The 22,221-nt window shown below is 33.9% G+C and overlaps 1 protein-coding gene across 4 annotated transcripts in view; it reads right to left on the bottom strand.

The window, feature by feature from the left end:
* Positions 1-22,221, bottom strand: part of LOC6049568 (transcription factor Ken 2) — a 79,849-nt gene that overhangs the window by 6,973 nt on the left and 50,655 nt on the right. For all 4 annotated transcript variants that reach the window (XM_038254948.1, XM_038254949.1, XM_038254950.1 and 1 more), the window contains exons 4-7: positions 6,412-6,577; positions 6,123-6,337; positions 1,437-2,266; positions 1,084-1,360 (exon numbers count right to left, since the gene is read on the bottom strand). In XM_038254948.1, the coding sequence (XP_038110876.1) occupies positions 1,084-1,360; positions 1,437-2,266; positions 6,123-6,337; positions 6,412-6,577 (1,488 nt within the window). The remainder of the gene's footprint in view (positions 1-1,083; positions 1,361-1,436; positions 2,267-6,122; positions 6,338-6,411; positions 6,578-22,221) is intronic.

The raw sequence follows: 22,221 nt of genomic DNA, 5'->3' as shown, positions 1-22,221 counted from the left end.
TCGAAAAATTTCACCTTAAAATACTAATTATATATTAGAAATCGTATTACTATATCAAAACATGTGAAGAGTCATTTCGATTTGAATTTAGATTTTGTACCTTAAAATTATTTTTGAAATAATGTTAAAAAATTATTATTTTTCAAAAATTCAATTTTTTTATCGAAAAATTATATCTCTGGTACCAGATTTTGCATCATCTTCAACTCTAGCGTAGTCCCCTGATAAAACATCTTTTTAAACTTTTTATGATGAAAAGTCAATAAAAAAAAATCGGTAATCTAATTTCCGTGTTCCTTTTTTTCTGATGAACCTGATCATCATCACACACAACTTTGTCGAAGATCTTTTCTCAAAATATAGATTTTCGAATATTCACAAGTCAATTGTGTATGAATATTCGAAAATAACGAAACTTTTTCGAATCTCTTGAGAATTACTCAGAAGTTTTTTTTTTACCAACAAACCAATAACAAAAAGAGCAGCGAATGACCAACACGGTTACAGTTGCCTAAAATATAGAATTAACAACAACAACAACAAAATCTAATTATGAATATGAAAGGAATAACTTAAAACCTCGCTTAAAATAATTTATATCTCCGAAATAGCTGAAGCCTCCGCAAAATTTTAAACGAATTTTGTTTTACACGGGCTAAAAAATGTTCGGACGATGTTTTTGTTAGCAAACATTACAGATTTGATCAAATCGAGTTCAGCAAAGTTATGGGTGTCCGTGTAAGTTAGACGTGCGTTGAGTGTTAACGAAATTCTGAGATATAATTTTTGAAAATAATTCAACGGATTTCGAAGTTCGATCAATGAACTTAAAGCACACTGCGTCTCCATCAAAATATACTGGGATTTTGTTTTCTATGGAGACGCATTGGAAAAGTCGATTCAATAACATTTTCTGTTATTCAGTAGAGTAAATTTTCATGAAACCTTCTTCCAAACTGTATTAAGTTTATACCGAATTCGGTAGTTTTCAGTTTACCGGCCAGTTGAATGATCGGTAAACTTGATAGAATCGAGTAAATTCAATTTAAACCTTAAATTCTTATTTTTAACCACGCTACTCACCAGGCAGGTACGTTGGCGGTGCCGACAGGAAGCACTTGCTGCGCGCCCTCAGATCGTCCAGGTAGCTCGGCACGAAGGGCGGATTCTGGGCGGGTGAGTTGTGGAAGCCGGGCCGGCGCTTCCGGTGCGGCGTCACCACATAATTGTCGGGCGAGTTGTGCAGCAGCCCCTCGTGATCCATCGGTTTCAGCGCTTCGGCGTCCGCCGGGTGGATGTAGTACGCGGCCGCTTTCCGCTTGGTTCGGAACGGGTCCAGGTAGCGCGGCGGAAGGAGGGTCTGTCGTGAGGAGAAGGAGATATTTTTAGGTTAGAAAAGGGTTTTGCCATTTTGATGTTGTGTTACGAATACTCACCTTGGTCGTCGCAGTTCCTATCGTCTCCACGTCGATGTTCGCATCGTCCGAGTCCACGTCCTGCTGTTGCTTCACGATCGACAGGTTCACCGGGTCGGACGAACTCCGTCTCCGGTTCGCCGAAGGATCCGACCGTCGCGATCGTGTCTCTCCCTCGCCAGCCGCTTCGTCCCCATCACCACCCCGATCTTCCACGTCCAGCTCGTAGTCCTCGTCGTCTTCCGCAGGTTCCGTCGGTTCTCCGCTCCCACTTCGGCGTCCACTTCCTGCCCCACCCCCTCCGCTGCTCAAATTCGTCGGCGTTGGTCGATCTCCGGCACTCTCCCCCGCAACCGATCCAGCCCGGCCACTTTCCCCACTTCCACCCTCACTCGCACCGTCATTCCCGCTCCCCCCGCCGGCATCGTCATCGCCGTCGTGCCGACTGATCTGATGCAGCTGCCGATGGTGATGATGGTGATGGTGGTGATGATGATGACCGCCACTTCCGGCCACCAGATGGTGCTGATGCGGGTGCAGGGGATGGTTGTTATTGCTCTTGATGATCGCCTCCTCAACCTCGTCCAGATATTCCAGGTTTTCCTCGCGGTCCCGGTCCCCATCGCCGTCCACCGAACTTCCCGCAGAGTGGCGTTCGCTTTTGACGCTGACCTTTTTGGGCGTGCCGGCTTGGCTGCCGGTGCCACCACCGCCAGAGGCGCTGTCCCCGGACAGGGAGTCCTGGCTTTTGGAGCGACGTCGTCGGGACGGGTGCTGATGGACTACGCTGGAGCCGGTGATGCCCTCGGTGTTGCGGTTGATGTCCACCAGGGGCTCGGATTTGCGGGGTTCTGGAAACGGAAAATGGAGAGGAAATTGTTAGAAATGTTGGGTTTTTTGTTTTCTTTTGTATATTTTCGATCGTTTTTATATGATATATTTGAAGTTTGAATTTCAACGAATCAGTTCCGCAGATGCCAACGACCATTTTAGAATGGCAGAAAACCTGGCAACCAAATTTCGAGGTATTTTTGTACTATTACAACCATTAAGCCAAGGAGCCGGATAAAAAACAAAAGCTTTCCAATATCCCTTGATTTGGGAAAAAACTAGAGAGCTGAACTTGTTTTTACATATCCCTTTGTTTTATTGATTCTAAAGAATTTAGATCTCCAATAAAAACATTCATTAAAAAACAATCACAGTTTATTAACTTTTATTCAATTTTGTTGTTTAAACTCAATTCTATTTGATTTTGGTATTCACATCCAAAGCGAAGGTTTAAAATCGAACTGATTTGTAAATTTTTGTTTCAGCAAGGAAACTTTAATTTCAAGTTTTTGGTTCGTCTATTTCCAAATTTTCTCAAATTTCAGGGGGCCCAAAATTTGGAGAAAAATTTTGGATTAAAAAGAATGTCAATTCTTTAAATAATTTTTCTTTCTATTCAGACACGAAATTTATTTTTAAACTTTTTTTCCTTTTAACTGATTAGGCTGGTACAAATATTTTTAAAAGTTTTTGTCACCCTCCCCCCTCCCCCCTTCAAAATTGGCCTGAAAAATCAGGGGTCAAAAAAAAATATTTTTACAAAAAACTTCAAAATTTCAATGAAAATTCAAGTGCAACCAGCTGAAATCAAATTAAAATACATTCTTCTGCGTTTAAAATCATTTTTAGCATGTTTGGGTTTATTAAAAAATCTTAATATTTTTTGAAAATTTTCGATGCAAAATCTTTTTTTTTTTCGATACAATTTTTGTTTTTGTCGATCTTAATTTTTTTAAAAACTAATCATTGCAAAACAACTGAACTTGTGTAAAATGCATTTTAAAACACTTTTTTCATTTAAATGTGAAGACTATGGCTTGTTATTTAAATTTTCATATTTTTTTTATTTTTTTGCCCCCCCCCCCTTGACCTCGGCCAGAGCCGAGGGACAAAAACTTTTTTAAATATTTGCATCGGCCTCATTAGTTTTTAAAAAATGTAAAATTTGACGAAAACCAAAATTTTTGCGAAAAAAAACTTTTTGCGATAATAAACATCGAAAATTTTCAAAAATTTCAAATGATTTTTAAATCAACCGAAACATGCTAAAAATGATTCTAAGCGCAGGGGAATGCATTCAAAATTAATTTCAACTGATTGCACTTAAATTTTCATTGAAATATTAGAGTTTTTTAAAAAAATATTTTTTTTGCCCCCTGATTTTTTGAGCCAACGGGGGGGGGGGGGGGGGTGGGGACAAAAACTTAAAATAAAATTTGTACCAGCCTAACGAAAAAAAAAAAAACATTTTTTATACAAGTTTGAATTTGCATGTTTAAAAATTGTTTAAAATTCTGCATGACATTTGCTTGCTCGATATTATTCAAAATCATCAAAAGCAAAATATAGAGAATTTTCTCAGCTTTTCAAAAATATTTTTTTCAAAAGTGAGCAAACATGTGCACTAATTTAAAAAAAAAAAATGAAAAACTGCGACTATTTTCAAAAAAGTCACCTAAATATGGATTTAACTTGAAAACGGTGCACTTTATCAAAATTTTACTAAAGTACTTTTTGATTGCAAATTTGATTTTACATCGAAATAAGAAGTTGAAAAAATTTTGCGACCAATATTTCAATTTTTTGAAAAAAAACAGCATTGATTAAAAAATTCATAACTCGGTCAATGATTTTTTGCACAACCTGGAAATTTCTGAAAAGTTGGCATTTTATGTCCTCTAAAACTTATCAAAAAATAAAAAAAATTAAAAATAGTGTTTTTTTGCAAATCAAGTTTTAGTGATAAAAAGTTAAATAAAAAAAATCACCAAATTTTTTTTACCGTGTATCATTTTTTTCCAGTGTAGTCCGTATCCATACCTACAACTTTGCCGAAGACACCAAATCGATCAAAAAATTCCTTCAAAAGATAAAGATTTTTTAATTTTCATACATCATTTTTGTATGGACAGCTGCGAAATTTGTATGGAAAATTATATGGACAAATGCAAAATGGCTTCTTTGGGCATACCGAAGGTACTTAAAAAGTTTTAAGTCGGATTAAAAAATACAAAAACTAAAATTGAAGAAAAAAGACCGATTTCGTAGAGAATTGCTCATTTAATAGAAAATTGTCCAAGGAGTTTGATAAAAATAAAATGTTAACCCTTGACATCCCTTATATTATATTTTAACGTTTTATGTATTAAAGTTCAGTTTTGACCAATTCCTTATATTTTTATTCTTTCAATTTTATCGCCATCGTGTTCCCCGGACAATTTTACATAAAAATCAATGTGAACCTCAAACTAAAATGAACTATTGGCGAGATACAGCGATTTTACTGAAAAAAGTTTGATTTTGCGCAGCACTCTGTCCTATGAATTCAAATCCGAAATAAATTTCTAACACGTAAAAACCGAATTATGCGGGATTCATCCCTTTTTGTTGAAAAGTCAAACTTTTTTCAGTAAAATCGCTGTATCTCGCCAATAGTTCATTTTAGTTTGAGGTTCACATTGATGTTTATGTAAAATTGTCTGAGGAACACGATGATGAAAAAATAAAAAAAAATAAAAATATAAGGAATTTGTCAAAACTGAATTTTAATACTTTAAACGTTAAAATATAATATAAGGGGGCTTTAAAGGGTTGAAATTTTATTTTTATCAAACTCCTTGGACAATTTTCTATAAATGCAACCTCTAGAAAGTCTTTTGCTCAAATAGTTGCAAAGTTATGTTTTAAAAAAAGGTTTTTTTTATAAAATCGTCAAAAAAAAAGGGGCGGTGCCAAAAATAGAGGAATGGTCCAATCAGTACCAAACTTGGAATTTCTGTTAACAATCGATAGATGAACGATCTCTCCAAGTTTGGTCCAAATCGGTAAAGGTCGAGCCCAAAAGTGTACCCAGTTGACCTGGAATGACACATATATTTTGTATTTTCAAAAAGTAAAAATCAATAATGCATAATGATTTATTCACATTTTGTTTACCAATTTTAGTGTTAAAATTTACGGCTACTTGGATTTTTTTATGTGTCTTAAATAGTCCTTTCATTCTTAAATAGATTAAAACAATCAAAGGAACTTTTAAACATAAAGATAAATGCTGATAAATTGAGAGCAATTGATTAGAACGTATTTCAATATAAATATTAGAAAATTTCATTTTCCAGTCTTAAATGGAAAATTAAATTCCCGACATTTTGATAAAATCACAGTTTTCAGACTTTTTCCCGATTTATGCAGATTTTGGCGAATTCCCGACATTTCCGATTACCCGATTTGAGTGTCCACTCTGTTATTAGAAATTTCATTGAATTTGAATATGTCCAATTACTTGATTTCATGCTAACCTTTGGAACGCAACATTGTGAATTGTGTAAAACTTTAACTTTCTGAGTCATATCATTTCCTTGTTTGCTGACACATCAAAAAAAATCTATGCTGAGTTATGATTCTTCACCACGATGATCAGCACCTTTTTCCCGTTATGACCTCACTAACTGACGTACGAGGCTTAGACTTTGAACTGTCAACAGAGTTTTTTTTTTATGAAAAGTTAGAGTTTTATCAATTTAAGATTAAAATGTAATATTGAAATTTATCAAAATTTCATCATATTGAAGGGTTTATTTTTCGAAAGTCACAGGAAACTTGCAAATATAATTCATCATAATCCATCCAAAATCATAAAAAAACATTCCAACTCACCCCCTGCATCACTCCCATCGCTGTTTTTCCATATGCTGGCCTTGATCTGCAGCAGCGCGAGCAGATCCTGCAGGTGGTGGTACTCCTCGACGGACCGCACGTACACCTGGCCCGAGTACAGAAAGTCCAGCAGCAGCCGGAAGTAGCTGACCTGCACCTCCGGGAAGTACACCGTCGTGACCCCGTCCAGCACGGGCGTCTCCTCCAGGATCATTCTGTGAAACGACAAGAAAGGAAAATTATTTTAGAAAATAAAACAAATCTGCTCTAGAGAGATTGTGGATCCTACCGGATGAGGGGACTGGCGGCCGCCAGGACCAGCTTGTGGGCCCGCACCGTTTCCTTGCCATCGCAGATCAGCAGAAGGTCTGTTGCATGCTCGCCCCGGAATGCTGCACCGATTTCCTGGAGTATGCACTCGCCATGTTTGCTATAATGCAGCATCAGCATCCTAACTGTGAATGAGAGAGGGGAGAAAAAGTGGCGTTAGTTTTAAGCTGGAGAAACACGTGACGTCACGCTTAGAACACATTGCACTTAGTCACACACTCGAAGTCGTGAGCTGTTGCGTTGTAAAAGGCCAGAGGGAAAGGGGGAAGTTTAGAATTTCTATGGGGGCAATCCACGAACTGTGGAAAGGTAAGGTTGGTTTTTCTTATCTTGAAATTACTGCGGAGGCGCTGAAAAGTGAAAGCAATTACGCAAGGCAATTCCAGAACTGTTGTGTTTATCGTGATGATAAATTTATTTTTGTTGTTGGCAAAACTAAACGATGCATAGTAATAGAAAGTTTAATTTAAGCGCGTTTTTTTTATTATCAAGAAAACTTTTTTTTTTAAATAATCATCGAAAGCTACATTATCTATAGGGGGCCCATCCATAAACCATTTTTTTTAGTCTTCGCGTAGTTTTGGATGGATTCCTATTGACGAATACGTAATTAAACGATTTTTATTATTTTTTGGCACATTCTGATAATTATGAAGACAAAGCACCGTGCGTCACCATGAAAATGATGACATTTTTTAACTTTCATGTAGACGCGATGTGCTTTGATTTTGTTTTATGTACTTTTTAACATCCCGACTCTCGACAGTCGCATGACTTTCCGAAAAATAATCCGGTAGATGCAAATTATTTTTTCAAATTAATCATTTTTTGTTTCAAGCTGCTTCGTCTGTTTCTATGAAACAATTCTTTCAGAAATTCGAAAAAATTGATGATTTTTTTTTGAAAAATTAATGCAAAAATACTTTTTTTTTAATTTTTTTTCCCCATTTTTGGGAAATCATTTTGAGCTACTTTGGCAAAGTCCATGGAACAAGTGAAATCGTCAAACCAAAAATTTTAAGAAAATTTTAAAGTTCTGGAGTTTTTTTTTAAATTTTCAGTTTTTGCTTTTTGGGTGTTTTTTTTCATACCCCTGACTCAAGGCGGTTTCAAAAACACCCAAAATGCGAAAACTGGAATATGGTTTATAGGACCTTTTTTAAAAAAACTTCAGAGTTATACTTTAAAATGTTTTTTTATAATTCTAAATTTATTGACATTTTTTTTTGATTTTTAAATCGAGGTCTGTCTAGCTGGGTTGTACAGGTTGAAATGATTTTGATGAAACTGACAAAAAATAATTAAATTTCTGAAGTTATTTAACTTGTATTTTTTATTAGATATTTGTTTGTCATAGGAGCAATACTCTACCAAAACCGGAAATGGATTTTATTTGTATTTTATGATTTGGCTCAAACTTTGTGGGGGCCTTCCCTATGACCAAATAAGCTATTTTGTGTCATTGGTTCACCCTTACAAGTCTCCATACAATTTTGGCTGCTGTCCATACAAAAATGGTATGTAAATATTCAAACAGCTGTAACTTTTGAGTGAATTTTCTGATCAATTTGGTGTCTTCGGCAAAGTTGTAGGTATTGTTGAGGACTTTTGAGAAAAAAATAGGTACACGGAAAAAAAAATTGCAGATTTTTTAATCAACTTTTTTTTTACTAAAATTTTTTAATGTCGGTATCTCAGCAACTAATGGTCCGATTTTCAATGTTTCATGTTATAACATTGAAAATCGGACCATTAGTTGCTGAGATACCGACATTAAAAAATGGTGGGTTGTTTTGATGAGACTTAGAAAACTTCAATTTTCGTGTTTCTTTTTCTTAAAGTGGCTCTATCTCAGCAACCCGAGGTCCAATCTTCAATGCCTCTTAGACAAATTTATAACAAATTTTCTGAACTTTTCAAAAAAATATTTATAGAAATGGTCACTCATGGTCACTATTTTTAAAAATCGAAAAACTGCAAATATTTCGCTAAAATATAACTTTCGGTGGCTATATCTTGAAAACGGAGCCCTTTATCAAAAAATCTGTAAAGTACTTTTCGATTGCAAATTCAATTTTGCATTAAAAAATAATGTCAAATTTGTTTTTGCATGAAACTTCGATTTTTTCCAAAAATCACTATTTTTTCAAAAATTCATAACTTGGCGGCAGATTTTTTGACCATGTTTCTCTATGGCTCAAAAGTTGCGGATTTTGTCCCCTAAAACATATCAAAAAATCTTGTAAATCAAAAAATACGTATTTTGGGACATTGAGTTTTAGTGCTAAAAAAGTTGAGAAAAAAATATGCAAATTTTTTTTCCGTGTACCTATTTTTTTCTCAAAAGTCCTCAACAATACCTACAACTTTGCCGAAGACACCAAATTGATCAGAAAATTAACTCAAAAGTTACAGCTGTTTGAATATTTACATACCATTTTTGTATGGACAGCAGCCAAAATTGTATGGAGACTTGTGAGGGTGAACCAATGACGCAAAATAGCTTATTTGGTCATAGAGAAGGCCCTCACAAAGTTTGAGTCAAATAAAAAAATACAAAAAATAAAAATGGTCGAAATTGGCCGATTTCGTAGAGAGTTGCTCATAGAATTAATCAAGAAATTTGCTAGTAAAAATCAAAATTTCATAAAAATAAAAAATAATAAAATTCCAATATTTTTAAATTTTGGGAGTTTACACAAACTTGTTTGCAATTTAGAAATATCCTGAAAATTCTTTTGCCGCGACAAAGTGTACATTTCAAATATTTTTTTTTATCATTGATTCAGAAAATACTTTGAAAGCGTAACTTTTAAATGCATTTGTAATAACTTAATTAACGTGATTTAGAATTTAAGTCAAAATGTGATATTTTTTCTTCAGTAGAATCAAATTTAAAATATTGTGTTTTGGGAACGTTATTTAAGTTTGTTTTTTTTAATTGTATTGCAACAATCTAAAAATGACTGAGGAAACTATTTAGAGCTCTAAAAAAAAATTTAGACTTCGATTTGTTCAAATTTTATATTTATGGCAAATAAATGTGAAAAAAATTAATTTTAAAAACATATTAAGAGTTCAGTTATTTTAAAGGGAAAAATATTGCAATTTTGCAGCGACCCTTTATTAATAAAAGTGTCATATTTTTTTAATTCTTCAAATATTTTTTTAAAAATAAGTTGACTAAATCAAAAACGAACTTAGTATGCAATTTAAATCCTGTTTTGTTTACAAAAAATCTACAAAAAACATAAGTTCAATTTTTGAAGGTTAAAAATTTGGTTGGTTGAATACTATTATACTTTTTTTCAGTAATTTTACCTCAAAAATGTGAACCTGATAAAAATTCACCAGTTCCTGATACAAAATCACAAAATCACTGATGAATATTACATTTGTTTTCTGTGCAACCTTTCTTAAAAAACTATTGAATTAAGTTTTAACAAAATAAATAGAAAAAAAATATTTGAGCTTCTTGCTTGTGCGAAATGTCAAGCAATATTTTTGGAACATGAATAAAATTACAATTATTACAATCAAATTAGTAAGAAATGTTTGTAAACTCTTTATGCATTTTAAGGATTTAAAAAGAGTAAGAGGGAAAATGAGGAATCTAATTGCGCAAATTATCCATATTTGAAAAAGCGTACAAAATAGTTGCAACAGTTATGCATATTTGAAAAAGACAAAATTTATGAAAAATAAATCGAGATTCTTCATGTATAAGATTCCAAATTTCTTAATTTTAACTCAAACAAAAATTATATCATTGGGTTTAAAATCTTTTTAAATTCAATCTTGAGGCCGATGCAAATATTTTTCAAAGTTTTTGTCCCTCGGTTGTGGCCGGTGTCGAGGGGGGAGGAGGGAGGGGGGTGGGGGTTTATAACAAGCCATAGTTTCGGCATTTGCATGGAAAAAGTGTTTTAAAATTCATTTTACACCAGTTTAGTTGTTTTGCAATAATTAATTTAAAAAAAAAATGAAAGATTTGACGAAAACATTTTTTTTTTTGCAAAAAAAAACTCAAGCATCAGAAATTTTCCAAAATTTAAAAGATTTAAAATCAACTCAAACATGCTAAAACTGATTCTAAATGCAGGGAAACGCTTTTTAAATTGATTTCAGCTGATTGAACTTAAATTTCCATTGAAATTTTGAAGTTTTTTGAAAAAATATTTTTTCTGTCCCCTTTATTTTTTGGGCCAACTTTGAGGGGGGGGGGGGGAGCAACACTTATCGAGTAAAATAAATAAAAGAGCAAAACTTTACAAAAAAAAAGTAGTTTATGTAGCATATTGAGAAACATTCAACAAATAGCTTGTTTAAAATCACTTTTTTACAAATAAATCTAGAAACTGGACTTTTTTGTTCCTTCGATAGTGATCAATTAGGAACGAATGTAAGACAGATTTATCTATTTTTTTTATTCAGAAAACACGATATAACTTAATTTTTGAAGAAAATACAATTTTAATTTTAAGTTGAAAAATGGTAAGAAAAAAAATTAATCGAATGAGTTTTATACAAGCGATTTTGCTTAATTTTCAAAGCTTCATTAATAGAACCAGCCTCATATTTACATTAACATGTTTAGTTAATACGAAATATTTGAGAACCTTAATTATTTTTTTGTAAAATATTTTTAAAATAATGAAAAAGAGGGAGAAGGACCCTGTTATCTACTTAAATTTAAAAAAAAAATTAAAAAAGCAAACATAAATTCAAAAAATATTAAAATTTGAAAAATTGTGGATTTTTTCAAAGAAAGTGTTCACAAAATGCTATTACAATTTTGATACTGTAAAAAAATATTAACGTCTTTTTAGGATCTGTGATCCTAAAATTCAAAGTTTGTAATAGAATTAAAATCCCAATTTGTGGCTTTTAAAAAAACGTTACTTAATCCACCGGAAGGTGGTTACTGCCTTCCTCCTAAAAGCCTTGCAACCACACACTACGAAAGCTTTGGCTAACGCTTACTTAGTAAAGACACTATACATCTGAGTGCTGCCAACTAGGTATGATAAATTTAATGAACCATTTGAAAGCACTGCAGTGTTTGTGTGCGTGCACTGAGCGTAAAGTTCCGACAGCTATCCGCCGGAGCTTTCAAATTATGTAAATAATGACCCTTTTTAGTATCAACCAAAACAGTTTTTCGCACATATCTTTTAAAGTACTGCACCAAGCCGGATGAAATTTAAAAAAGACTTAAAGAACCTGAAGGCAAATCCAAAAACATAGATCCGGACAAAATCGGTCGAGCCAGTTCCGAGAAAAGTGAGTGAGAAAAAAATTCTACGTCCATCCACACGCACAGACATTTGCTCAGAATTTGATTCTGAGTCGATATGTATACGTAAAGGTATATCTGGGAGGCTTATTTAAAAAGTTCAATTTTTGAGTGATTTTATAGCCTTGCCTCAGTGAGGTGAGGAAGGCAAAAATAAACGTTAAAACTTATCAAAATGAGCTAATTTCAAACCTCTACAAAAAATTAGATGAATTGAAAATGATAAACCAAATTAAAATAAGCCTCTATCGGTCAAAATCGCATTTACGTCACCGTTTACCTTGGCGTGGAGCTGCACGGTCACACAAATGACGTTTTCCTCTCACCCCCTCCTCTCAACCACACATCAACCCCGTCACTCCTAAAATAGGAAATACGTTCCAACCTTTGAAACCAACCCCAGGCCAGGTGTGCCCGACCTGACACGTCGCGCGTCTTCCGAAAGGTCTTTCGAGCGAACTCGCACGCACTGCTGCGGCTGGCCAGGGACAAATCGACTTTCGAATTTTAAACGAAACGTTTTGCGGCCGGGCGGTCGTGTGCTCGTCGTGTGACTTAAGCTTGGCGGTTGGTTGATGGTTGCGAACCAAGGTTAGTGGAGCCGTTTCAAATTAGCGTGTAGGTACAGTGGAGAAATCGATTTAATCGAGAATATAATTGATTTTTTTTTAATTTTTTTTTTGTTTAATTTTTAGAAAATTCTCCAAACAAACTTTTCAGCACTCAAAATTAATTTAACCCAAATCGAGGTTAGTTCGATTTCCCACCAAACCGTTTCGAAAGGGTTCAACAAAATCCGTTTCGTTCCGACTCGGGTTTGCGATTTAGGGGTTGGATCATCCCCCTCTCCGTTTTTCGAGCATCTAAGCTTGCTCGCTCTCTTTTTGCCGAGTTCTGAGCATGTGCAGTGTGTGTGTGCCGCTGGCAGGTGTGTGTTTGCGAAAGGAGGCGAGAGAGAGACAATCCGAGCGAGAGCTTTCACATGTCGTGAAAATCTTTTACTCACTCGTCGTCGGTTTTGATGGACAAACGACTTGAACGGATTCACAAACGATGAACCGGTGGAAATTTTAAGTAATTTTTATAAGACTTTTAACTTTTTTATTCAGACAATATTGAATCTTAGAGATTTACAATTGAATTAAATTTATTTTTCGATTCTAAATTTCAAATTCAATTAGAGTTGTATACAACAAATTACAAAAAATCGGAAATAGCCAATTCCACTCACGTAAAACTACTTACATAGCAAACCCCAGGGGATTTCTTGGCGATATAATTTTGAGGCAATGCACTACACTCCTCGCTAGGTAATTTGTGAAATGACACTGACTGCTGTCGTGGTGGGTTTGTGCGGTGACAAGCACACGTCATTGAGAATTGCATTTTTTCCTCAGAGCAGAAACAAAAGTTGAACAGCACTTGAATGGTGGCAGGATGAGTGAATCAGTTGGAGAGGAAATTTGTGGTGGGAAATTGAGCTAGAATTGAAGAAGAAATTTCACAATTTCGTGAAATTTTAAGCATTTATATGGTAGTAATTATATTTGTAATTATTTAGTATTTTTAAAGGATCATGTTTATAACTTTGTTAGATTCTACTTTGAAATTTTGTTAATAATATTGAAAGTTTTTTTTTTTAAATCTGAAATTTCCGTTCATTATTGCTGTTTTTTATACCATTAACAATCCTACGAAGTTTCCATATATTCAGTTTTTTTTTTAATTTTTATATTGGTACCCTTTATGACGCGTTTCCAGACTCGATTGATCGATGCTTCGATTATACGAGGTTTTGTAAAAGACTTTGAATAATCAAATCATAGGCAATTATTTTGATTTTTTTTTTCAACATCTAATTCAAACTCTGCGACCCCAATCTCAATCTCTATATTTCTTCACCGCCATTTTGGCCGCCATACTGGATTAAAAAAATCTAAATCAATTTAAAGTTGTGTAAAGGTCAAAAACTTCGGATAATCGAATCATGAAAAAAAAGTTGTCCGTGCTACTACAACTTTTTTTTTCTCATGATTCGATTATCCAAAGTGATTTTTTTCCAATGCCTTCGGATAAGGGAGCCTGGAATGTACTCTAAAAATTTGCTTTTTATCATCGTAGATCGAAATGAACATCTTACGAATTTTGTATTCTTTTTGTAGTAGTTATGTAACATCTACTAACAACATTTTGGTTAAAGTCTGCCTATGATTTGATAATTGAGCCCATATACAAAAATTATGAATTATATTTGTTCTGACCCTATCTAATATCAAATTTTGAAACGAATATTTTATAATTCATCATTCTTACAATCATTTTTTTAAGATTAGATTTATGAACAGTTTTGTTTTTTTTTAAGACTCGTGCTTTCGCTATTTCTTAAGTTTATTTTTAAAATATCAATGACTTTTTGGTCAAATTGATGTTACTTTTAGTTTAGTCCTATTAAATTTTCAATAATTTCATGGAATTCAATTTGGGTTAATCTCAATAGTTTTCGTATGGTCCTCAAAATAATTACCCATTACTAAAAAAAGGGTTTTTTTTTTCTTCAAAAGTCAGACCAGATAGTTAAAATTGTAAAAATCGTTTAAGTTTTGTGATTGTGAAAAAGGAAACAATATTCTGATAAAAAAAAAAACGCTTAAATATTTGAAAACAAATAATACGTTTTTATCTGTTTAAAATGTTAATGGAATATAATGGACAATTTTCGGGAATTATATTTAAGTTTCATTTCATTCAACACTTTTCTTCAAGTAGATTTTAGTTCGATAGCCATACAAATTTGATATGCTTAATTAATATATTTATTTTAGTGTGTGTTTTTTTTTTCTTCAAAAAATGTGGAAATTGTCTTTGCTCATATTTTTTTCTTCTTTGCTTCAGCAAAAATTGCAGAATCAAAAATTACTTTTTTTTACAATTCCGCTGTGAAACTTTCAACTTTTTCCTGTTCTTCTGGAGAAACGAAACGGCCTACTTTTCGCTACAAAAAATAACAGAATTGAAAATAAATACCAGTGCTGAAAAGTTTAACTTTTAAACACTAGTATCGAAAAGTAACATTTTTCAATATTTTTTGTTTTGAACGGTGAATTTACTAAACACATGAATGTTAAACATAAAATTTCATTCTATAAACTTTTTTTGGAATTGCTGTTGTAAGGAACTCGTTGCAAAACTTGATTTTTTCAGTTCGGTAAACCTCATTGGATAAATGTACGACTCGTGCTGAAAAAAATCTTCTTTTTGCAACTTGTTTTATAAACTACAACTAGAGGTTTCACTTAAAATCCCTTTTAAAGGAAGTTTTTCATAACTACAAAAAATTGCATGAAACTGGGTGCAAAACTCGTTTTTTCAGCACTCGGCTTATTTATTTAACACGGAAGAGCCTTGTTGGATTAGTGTACGACTTGAGCTGAAAAAATCCTCATTTTTCAACTATTGAATGTTTTGGTTTTATCATCGATTGTGTCTTGTAGTTTGTTACAATTGTAATTATGTGATAATCTTATGAAAACTATTAGATTTTTTTTTGAGAATTTTTAGACAAAAATGAGTAGGCAAAAATAAATATTCATATAAAAGAGAATTATTTTGTAAATTTAGCAATGGGGCACTTTTAGGATTTTATTTTCAAACTTTAATTTTGGATGTTATGATGATCGTAATAAGAAGATAAATTTCAGTAAAAAAAAAAACATTAAAATGAATTCATCGATATATTGAATCATGTTGTGATAGTTTTTTTGTATTTTTTTTATAAAGCTTGTTATTTAAAACAAAGCATTGATTGGGGTTAAGGGTCAAAATTTTAAATTAAATTTGTAATATTTTTACTATTTTTCAAATCCTTAATCTATTGCACAACTCCTTTCCTTCTGCGTAAACCCTCTAATTTGATTCCCTCAACCATCGAGCCCAAGTCGCGCTGGTGACGACATGCACAAGTGTGTGGGGAGCAGGCGAGTTGGGGAGGGGAGATCCCGCAGAGTGATTGTATCACTCACAACTTATGACATATTCAACCCTCGCTCGCGTGTGTGTGTGTTTCCCTCTCCCAGCACTCTGTTTATATCGGCACGAAGGAAGGAATTGAGCAAAACCAGCGAGCAAAAAAAAAAAAAAAGAGTGGGAAATGCGAAAGAAGCCGAGTCAAGTCCAAGGTCAGTCGGTGATCGTCAAGTGTGTGTGTGTGTGTGTGTGTGACTTGAGCAGGGGGGGAGGTTTGCTGGGGAGCTCCAACTTGTGTTTGTGTTGGTGCAAGAGAGAGGGGGATGAATTACTTCACGACGATCAGGGTTGTTTTTATTATCTTTTTTTTTGCTGCCTTCTTCTCCTCCTCCTTCTTCTTTTTTATTAGTTGTTTTGTGAAGGTGAGTAGGAGGAATATTATTGAGCATTTTGCCGGGAAAAAGATGGGAATTGCGCGGAATAAATTCATTACTGTGTCGATATGGGATTTGCACGATTCGCTGCGAAGGATTCGCGATTTGAGCGGAAAAAGCTGGGCTGACTCAAGCTATTGAATCATCCAGTAATTAGAAATCTTGAATTCTGGTTCTATAATTTAATCATGCAGCAGGTATGGTAATTAGAGGGGAGGGGAGAATGAATAATGACAGTTAAGGGAAGGTTAGTAATCCAAGTCGAATATAGCATTTCATGAAAATTGTTTAAACTTTCCAATAGTTCACAATTTCCCAACTTGCATCAAAGAACAAACTACTTATTAGAATCAAGATTGACGGAAACGCAAAAGCCCCTTCCTCAACCGAAACTTGATGAAAGATGACTGATGATACATTCACGTAATCAATCACAATTTGAGACGTTAGGTTGCAAAAGGAAGATTTAAAATAGGAAGAATAGGAATTAATGCATAAAACATCAATTTTAAAAAAATATACAAAATTTTGATTAGTTGATTTGAAGAGGGAAATGTTTTTTTTTTCAAAATAAAAATTTACAGAATTTATAATTACATTGAAATGCGGTTGATATGTGGGTGAACTGCGTAGTTTAGACAGTATATACAAGTGCTGACAAAAATTCACCCAGCCAAAACCTCCAACTCCAGTAGCTTATTCATCAATTGAGCGAGTGTGCAAAAAACTCTGTTTGAACTTGAACTTTCCCTCATCATCATCGTAACCGTCACAAAAAACAAGCCAGCAGCAGCGTTTCGGTGGTTAACGTCCTCTTTGAAGTCCTTACGCAACGCAAATGTGTACGCAAGTAACCCCTTCTTTGGGGTTGCCTGCCCTTAAATGCCTTCTTCTTGCGAATTTGTCAGCTGATGATTCAGAATAAAGGGCAGTTTTACATGTTCTTGGTGTTATGCATGATTAGAAGTTAAAACAAGGAAAGGGTTTTTTGTTAATGAGTGAATTAATATTTTTTCGTAAATATTAATTCGATTATGAAAGCTTTATTTTTTCAACTTTTACAAATTACCCCATTTTATTTTTTTATTAGTTGTAAAAGAAATCACTCTCACATCTGCACCTTTTAAATGGCATGCCATAATATTTCAAGCACAATGAGAGAACAACAACCCCAAAAAAAAAATACAACAGGGAAGTAAATACAGAAAAGCAGTTTCTCGATGACCTTGAGCCGTTGTCGTATTTCGCGTCGTGTTCAAACCGACAAGTCCTTTCACTCCTGTTCGGGCTCGATTCGAAGCTGCGATATAGGCCTCTGTATGATGATGATTATTCAAGGATTTGCGTACCCCTCTCATTTTTATTTATGATTTCTCGAAACCTTTAATGAGAGCAGCACAATAAAAAAGGGAAAAGTGTTCGGTTCACCGAATTTGTGCAAAATTTAGAAACGCGTGGCAGGGATTTACTGACACACTCTCGCAAAAAAAAAACGATAAAAAAAACCTCTCGCACACACATGACCAAAAGAAAGGGGTGTTCGAACACGATATAGTGTGTGAATTTCGGGGCGATTATTCACAGAATTCAAGTTCAAGTGCGCCGCGAACCCGCAGATCCGGTTTGGCGGCTGTTGGCTGTCATTTCGCGAGAATTGGACAACCTTCGGCGAGGTTACTCACCAAACGAACCGTCAAGCAATCAACGGGGCAGCAGCAGCACCATGATCGCCATTCATCACCTTCTTTTCCGGCTAAGCGGTCCCTCTAACTAAAACCGCAGAAAGTAACATCGAAAGTATTTTATTGGAAATTTCTGATGCAAACAAATGTTGAATTGTGTCACTTTCTGATTGAAAATAACATCTTTCTAAGTTAATTTTTATTTAACACAAATAAAAAAAATGTTAAAAATTAAGATTGACTACTCAAGGGTTAACATCCAACTCTTTGAATGAGCGGAAATGTTACTCTATTACTGTCTCCACTTGATGAGAAGTGTAAAGAAGTGAGAATTCCAACGAGCGAGAATCCGGAAGGTTACTCATCATCAACACCAGCGAGCATCAACAAACAAACAAGTGAACGCAAAACAACAAGAAAAACATCAACATCAACAACACATCTTAGACAGAGGCGCCCACGGAAGAAAAGCAAAATCGTCAGCACGTGTAAACTTCGTCATCGTTCTTCTTCAACTTCTGCTTGGTTTTGTTGTGATTCTGTATGAAACATGAACAGAAGAGGATATTTCGTGATATTTTTTAAATAAATTACAAATTTTATTTAAAGTTGCCTACAAAGTTGGTCCGAAAAATCAGAGTGCAAAAAAACATTTTTTTTCAAAAACTTCAAAATTTCAAAGAAGGTTTAGGTGCAATCAGCTGAAATCAAATTTAAATGCCTGCGTTTAGAATCATGAATTTTTGTTTTTTTTTTATCGCGAAAAGTTTTTTTTTGGTAAAATTTTTGTTTTCGTCAGATCTTACATTTTTTAAAACTAATGATTGCAAAACAACTGAACTAGTGTAAAATGCATTTTAAACCTCTTTTTTCATTGCAAATTTTGAAACTGTGGCTTGTTATATCAATGTTTATATTTTTTTAATTAAAAATATTTACTGTTTTTTTTTACTTTTTTATGCACCAAACATTTGTAATTTGTAATGCCACTAAGTCTGAATTGAGGATATATTGCATCATCACAAAATCTGGAGTTTTTTTTTGAAAAGGACCAATAAACCAAATTTTCTGTTTTTGCTTTTTGGGTGTTTTTCAATACCCCTGACTCAAGGCGGTTCTAAAAACACACAAAAAGCAAAAAACTGGAAATTTGGTTTATTAAACCTTTTCAAAAAAAAACTCCAGAAATGTATTTTAAACCTTTCAATTTTACACCTTTCCTCAATATTTTTTTATGATTCAGGTAGGAACACATCTTTATTTAAAAAAAATTGTACCATACGAAAAACTAAATTAGATTTAATTAAAAAAAAAAAACTGCTGACTCACTGCATCTTCTTACAAGTTTTGAATATTGGCACCAAAGATCGGAACAAAACGTATATGTTCAGCAAAAAATTTTTGCTTTTTTCGTGTAGTTAGGCCATGCTGTACATTGGAATTTCATAAAAATTCAAAACATTTGTAAACAAGCCCAAACATGCTAAATATGATTAGGCTGGTACAAATATTTTTAAAAGTTTTTGTCACCCCCCCTTCAAAATTGGTCCGAAAAATCAGGGGGCAAAAAAATATTTTTACAATAAACTTCAAAATTTCAATGAAAATTCAAGTGCAACCAGCTGAAATCAAATTAAAATACATTCTCCTGCGTTTAAAATCATTTTTAGCATGTTTGGGTTTGTTAAAAAATCTTAAGATTTTTTGAAAATTTTCGATGCAAAATCTTTTTTTTCGATACAATTTTTGTTTTTGTCAGATCTTAGATTTTTTTAAAACTAATGATTGCAAAACAACTGAACTAGTGTAAAATGCATTTTAAAACACTTTTTTCATTGAAATGTGAAGACTATGGCTTGTTATTTAATTTTTTATATTTTTTTATTTTTTTGCCCCCCCTTGACCTTGGCCAGGGCCGAGGGACAAAAACTTTTTTAAATATTTGCATCGGCCTTATCACTGCAGAAAAATGCATTTTTGCAATTCCGTCGTGAAACTACTTACTTTTCCTGTCATTCTTGAACGACGAAATAGTCTACTTTTCTGTACCAGAAATAACAGTATCGAATAGCAACACTTTTCAGCACTTGTTTCGAAAAGTAACACTTTTCAATTTTTTTTTGATTTAAACGATTTGTTGACAAAATACATGAAAATTTGACATAAAATTTCACTCAGTGTGTGTTTTTTTGGAATTGCAAAAAATGTGGTATGGAACTTGTTGCAAAACTGGATTTTTTCAGCACTCGTCGTATTTATCCAACTCGGTGAACCTCGTTGGATAAATGTACGACTCGTGCTGAAAAAATCCTCTTTTTACAACTTGTTGCATAAACTACTATTTAGATTGTGTTCAGTTGATTAGACTTCTATTTTCATGAATTTTTTTAAGTTTTTTTGGAAAAATATTTTTATTGCCCCTTAATTTTTCAGACCAATTTTGAATGGAGGGGCGACATAAACTTTGAAAAATATTTGTAACGGCCTTAGTTTGGTTTTTTCTAATGATGTACTTTGTGAAATAATTAAATTCGTTTGTATTTATTTTCACAATATTTTGTTTTTATTGCATTTTTTTTTATTTTCTCTGCAATAAAACAGAAAATCAGAAAAAACTGATATATTTAAAATTAGGCAAATTAAGACATAACACTAAGAAAAAGGTATGAAGAACAAAGGTTATGCAAAGCTATGAAAATTTAAATAGATGAATACACTTTTATTACAATGATTTTTCAAAAGTTTTTAGAAAAATATATCCTTTTGGCCCCCGATTTTACCGCCAGATACTGGGGCCGAAAAAAATGCGGGTAAGCAATCACTTAGCCTAATGATTCCAGTTAGCAGCAAATGGAAATGGAAACAAATCCAGAGATTTTTTTTTAAGTCCGATAAACAAAATTATGAAACCGCCTTGAGATAGGAAACAGCCTAAAAGTCCGTAATCAAAATTAAAACAAAAAAAAACCATGGAAAAAGATGATAATTTAAATCACTTTTTTATCATACTCATTTTTTGGCTTCTTTTAGGCCATTGAAAATATTTTGTCGCAAACCCCCTCCCCTTCAAAATCGGTCCAAAACCATTTGAAATGAATTTTCCTTTGTTTAAAATCATATTTAGCATGTCTGGGATCGATCCAAAATATTTTAAATTTTTGTGGAATCACAAAGTACAGCACCGCAAAACAATTTTTTGGGAAAAAAAAAAATCTTTTTTTTTCAATATTTGGATATTTTGAAAACTAATGATTGCAAAAAACAGTTTTCGTTCAAATGTTTATACCATGGCTTGTAATTTCAATTAATATATATATATTTTTTGCCCCCTCCCCTAGACCAAAGTTTGGAGCAATCCCTATTGAATTATTTATGGTTTTACCTTTTAGAAAATTATGAATTACCCTGCTCAGATAAGAAACAAAAAATCACAATCGGCGAAAAGCTACGCGATTTCTTCTCCCCCACCGGCCGGCACTTTATCACTCACTCCAACTAACCCTCACCGCACACACTACTCTGAATAAATATTGCAAAAAAAAAGAACTAGGTATTCCTCCAGCAGCCACAGCAGCCTACTGAGGAGAGCACTCACACCACCATCGCACCACCCTTCTCGCGTGTGAGAGTGAAAAGAAAGAATCTAAACGCGCGCGCGGCGGCGAAATAAAAAACCGGTTTTTGCAATTCGCAAAAATCTTTCTTCTTCCTTTTCGTCATTCTTTGCGCACCCGCTCTCGCGAGCAAAAAAAAACCCGAAAACCGCCGCCGTCGTTCGTCATCGCGCCCCGTGTGTGTGTGTGGCGAATTGACCGTGTGACAGAGGAGGGGGGAAGAAAGAAAGAAAGGAGAGCGAAAAAAAGAGGAGAATGTCGCGCGGGGTTCGGCAGACAGCGGCTCCTCGTCGCGCGCCGCCTCCTTTGACCTCCTCCTTCTTTGGCGATCACTTTTTTTACACATTGCTTTATTTTCGCAATGTGCCAATCCGACGATGAATGTTCGTGCCCAAGGATAAAGAGAAGGTAGCAAAAAGGGGAGAGAAAAGGGTGAAGAAGAGAAGAAAATTAAGTCGCGGTCCCAGACAGAAAGTGGTGTGTGGAGGAGAAAAGAAATGAAGCACCCGGAGAAAGAAAATTTCGAAAAATGAAAGAAAAACTGTTGAAACTTAAAAAGAAGAATCAAATAAGAAATCAAACATTAAACAAGTTTAATAAGACTTGTACAGACTTTTAAAAATTAAAAAACAGAGTAATTTTTTGAAACTTACTAACAAAGTCATCTAAAGGGTTAAACATTCTTCCCAATCATTGTTGTTAGTAGAAATGGGTAAAAATAAAACAACTCAAATCGTTCAAGAACACATTCAGAAGAGACTGGAAAACGAAAGGGAGAGA

The sequence above is a fragment of the Culex quinquefasciatus genome, chromosome 2 (assembly GCF_015732765.1).
Source record: "Culex quinquefasciatus strain JHB chromosome 2, VPISU_Cqui_1.0_pri_paternal, whole genome shotgun sequence".
Classification (NCBI taxonomy): Eukaryota; Metazoa; Arthropoda; class Insecta; order Diptera; family Culicidae; genus Culex; species Culex quinquefasciatus.
Note: the sequence above shows the minus strand (reverse complement) of the source record. Positions and strands in the feature narration are given on the sequence as shown.